Raw genomic sequence first — 3,155 nt, 5'->3', positions numbered from 1 at the left:
TTCTGTTTCTTGGAATCTTGGTACTGTCAGTTGGGAGCCTGGGCTGTCTATGGGGCCTCTGGTTCCACACCAGTATTTATCCCTGGTGTACGAATGGGCTTTGCCCATTCCCTATGGAGGTATACTCTCTCGGCCTAGATACACGGGGGGGGGGGGGGGGGGGGGGATCTAGATCCCGCCCCAAAAAATGTGACAGACTTTGGGGATTCCCCACGGGAGGCCTCACCTTCCCTGGGGAGTGGATAGGGATGGGAGGTTTGTGGGGGGAATAGGACTGGAGAGAGAGGAAACTGGGATTGGTATGTAAAATAAGATTCTTTTTAATTTAAATAAAAATAAAAATGTAAGGGAGTATAAATAATATGTGCATAATTTTATTTTAAGTGAACAAGATACTCTATTATAATAATTACCTCCAGACTGATGAGTCACATGGCTAAAAGACAGGCATGAAAGGAACTATTTTGTTGTCGTCAGTTGGCGTTTTAAAACACACCGTGTTTTGTATTTTACCGTGTTATGATTCCGCCATCTTGTTACACCAAACAGTCCTTGAAGCTGCAGCTTATATCAATGCGCTGGAGCCGAATCAACTTCCAAGGCTTGAAATGCAGGATCTAGTTCAGCTAGATCCTGGATCTTAGAAAAGTTAACTCTTTAGCATCACTTTTCAACAGCTAAATATACTGGACTGAAAACAGATATACGGTATACCTCAGAGTTGTGATTTAGATCCAATTAAGTAAGCTCCTGTTTCAGCTGACAGCATAATGCTTGCAAAACTGCCTTGCACAATAAAGACACCAACTTTAATCACAGATCATGTTAATTTTACATTTTCTTTCATCATCCCTGGAGGGTGATTGAGTGGTATTTTAAAAATCGGACAGAGGCTCAAGGATACACGCAAAACCACCGACATTACAGGTCAAGAGTAGAAGAGGGTCCTTCTGTGTTGAGATCAATGCTGAAAACCTGGCTTACACATCAAGTCCTGACATAACATTCCACTCGCGAGACTTGAGCAGTGATGGCTTACTGCTATAACTTGACCAAAGCATACAACGCCCACAATCCAAAGCGAAGTGAAGAGCCTACAAACCAAATGGCTGCCCCTGGAGTGCAAACGCATTTCCACACGGACCTACAAACTACAGCCATGGCCATTGGTCAGCTCCACACTACTGGGCGGAGCCTGGAAGGGGCGGAGCCTAGCGTGACATTTCCCGATTCGACCTGGGTTCCCGCGCATCTCTTGAAATATAATTGACGTCCAGGGTGTATCCGGCCGGACTTGAGGAAAATACAAGACTCCAGAGCCCGCCCGCGCCCTCGCCCTGTTCGCGCTGCACCACGAGCCTCGCCAGCCTCTCAGCTTCGTCACCATGCTGCACATGCCACCTCGCAGCCCCAGCGCTGACCCCGCGCCCTGCTGGGCACCTCAGCCACAAGGACCCAGCTCTGCCAAGCGCCGCCGCCTCCACGAGCCTGCCCGCCATGAGCCCCCGGAGTCTATCGACCTGGAAGCGCCCACCGGGGCCGCCAGCGAAGCGCTCACCTCCGTCGTGGTCCTGGCCGCTGGCTGTGCCATGCAACTTCAGCTGGATGGCGTCGACCTGCTGCTGGAGCCCGAGCCCACCTCGGTAATGCAAGTGTCGCTCCCGGGACACACCTTCATCCTGGTCCCCGAGGGCCTCCAGCCTTCCGCCCATCTCGGACAGCCTGGGTTTTCGTCCACCAGCCCACAGGAAGCTGCTCTCCTGCACGTGCCCCAGGACCACCTCGTCATCCCCCAGCAGGGACCCATCTGTGAGTACATCCTAGACAATTCCTATCTAGACGATGCCTGTGATGAGGATGAGGACTCTGGCTTCCTATCACCCTGGACAGATGCTCCAGCTGATCAGGACTCTGAACTCCTTTCCTCCATCATCAGGATACCCAGCCCTTGGCCTCAGAACTTCATCCTGGAACCACAGCTTCAGGTGCCCTCCCCTAATGCAGAGCGATCTTCTCCAAGGTCCATCTGGGACTTGGACAGCTACCTACTGGGACCTTTCCCCACCTCACCACTGCAGCCTCTGCCTCCATCACCTCCTCCAAGTCCCCAAGAGCAGGGCCCTCCCCGCTCTCCACGGGCCCCGTGCAAGGCCAGGAGGCGACTGTTCTATGAATGAACTACCCCGCACAAATCCTGATGCCCCTCAAGTCAAAGTCCTTTGTGTGCCTTTTAACAGCCTACAAGGTTAGAAAGGCACTCTTGATTTTGAAATGGGTAGAATGCAGAATATTGGATAGGTGGTTGACTACAAAGTCTGAAAGACAGATCATTGCCTCCAGATCACATGCTGTTTTTAAAGTCGCCTACTGTTTGGTCTTGAACTTGACTGCTTATGCCATTTTCCATATAGAAGTCACCCTTGGGTGGTTTCATCCTTGCAATCCTGGTTTTGCCCCAATTTCCAGTTTTACTCCAGCATGTTTCCTTAAAACTCCACCCTACCATTCTGTTGCCCCCCCACCTTAATTACTTGAATTAACTAGTAATTAGTAGTGAAATTTTTTTATTTTATGAGCTTTAGCACTAATCTCTCCTACTCTATGCTGGTTTTGTAGGTTGTTTTGTTTTGGTTTTGGTTTTTGTTTGTTTGTTTGTTTTGGGGGGTTGAGGGTTTTTTTGTTTATCTTTTGTTGTATTTTGTTTTTTGCCATGGGCCCTTTCCTTATGGAAACTATTCCTTGCTTGGGAGGATAGCAAATGGTTGCACCTCACAGATGCTGTTCCTTGTGAAACAAACTTAGCAAGGAAAGCAATGGTCACGTTCTTTTTTTAATAATTAAGAAGTAGTTTATATTGATGGGGCTTTTGTTTGATGGGGGTGTTGTTTGTTTGTTTTCATTTAACTTTGGTAAGTGTTGGTTTTTCTTTTTCTTTCCATGCATGAGAGCCAAGTCTCTTGATATTATTTTGTGTATTTTTAATATAGTTCTCCTGTTCTCGAGGTCACCTAATGTTACAATAATTAGTTATAAGACTATATTGCTAGAATAATTAGAAGGTCCTAAATTTATGTTGTTCCTTGTTACTAGTGTATAGATATAAGTCTTATAGTGATTCAAAATTTATTAATTTCTTTAGTATGGTTGATAAAAAC

General features: G+C 47.2%; 1 protein-coding gene across 1 annotated transcript; it reads left to right on the top strand.

The window, feature by feature from the left end:
• The first annotated feature begins 1,385 nt into the window (after positions 1-1,385).
• LOC127238066 (proline-rich protein 23A3) lies at positions 1,386-2,177 on the top strand. The gene has a single exon (XM_051206528.1). The coding sequence runs from the start codon at positions 1,386-1,388 to the stop codon at positions 2,175-2,177; it is 792 nt and encodes a 263-aa protein (XP_051062485.1).
• Positions 2,178-3,155: the final 978 nt, after the last annotated feature.

Source organism: Phodopus roborovskii, unplaced genomic scaffold, assembly GCF_943737965.1.
Source record: "Phodopus roborovskii unplaced genomic scaffold, PHOROB, whole genome shotgun sequence".
NCBI classification, from domain to species: Eukaryota; Metazoa; Chordata; class Mammalia; order Rodentia; family Cricetidae; genus Phodopus; species Phodopus roborovskii.
Note: the sequence above shows the minus strand (reverse complement) of the source record. Positions and strands in the feature narration are given on the sequence as shown.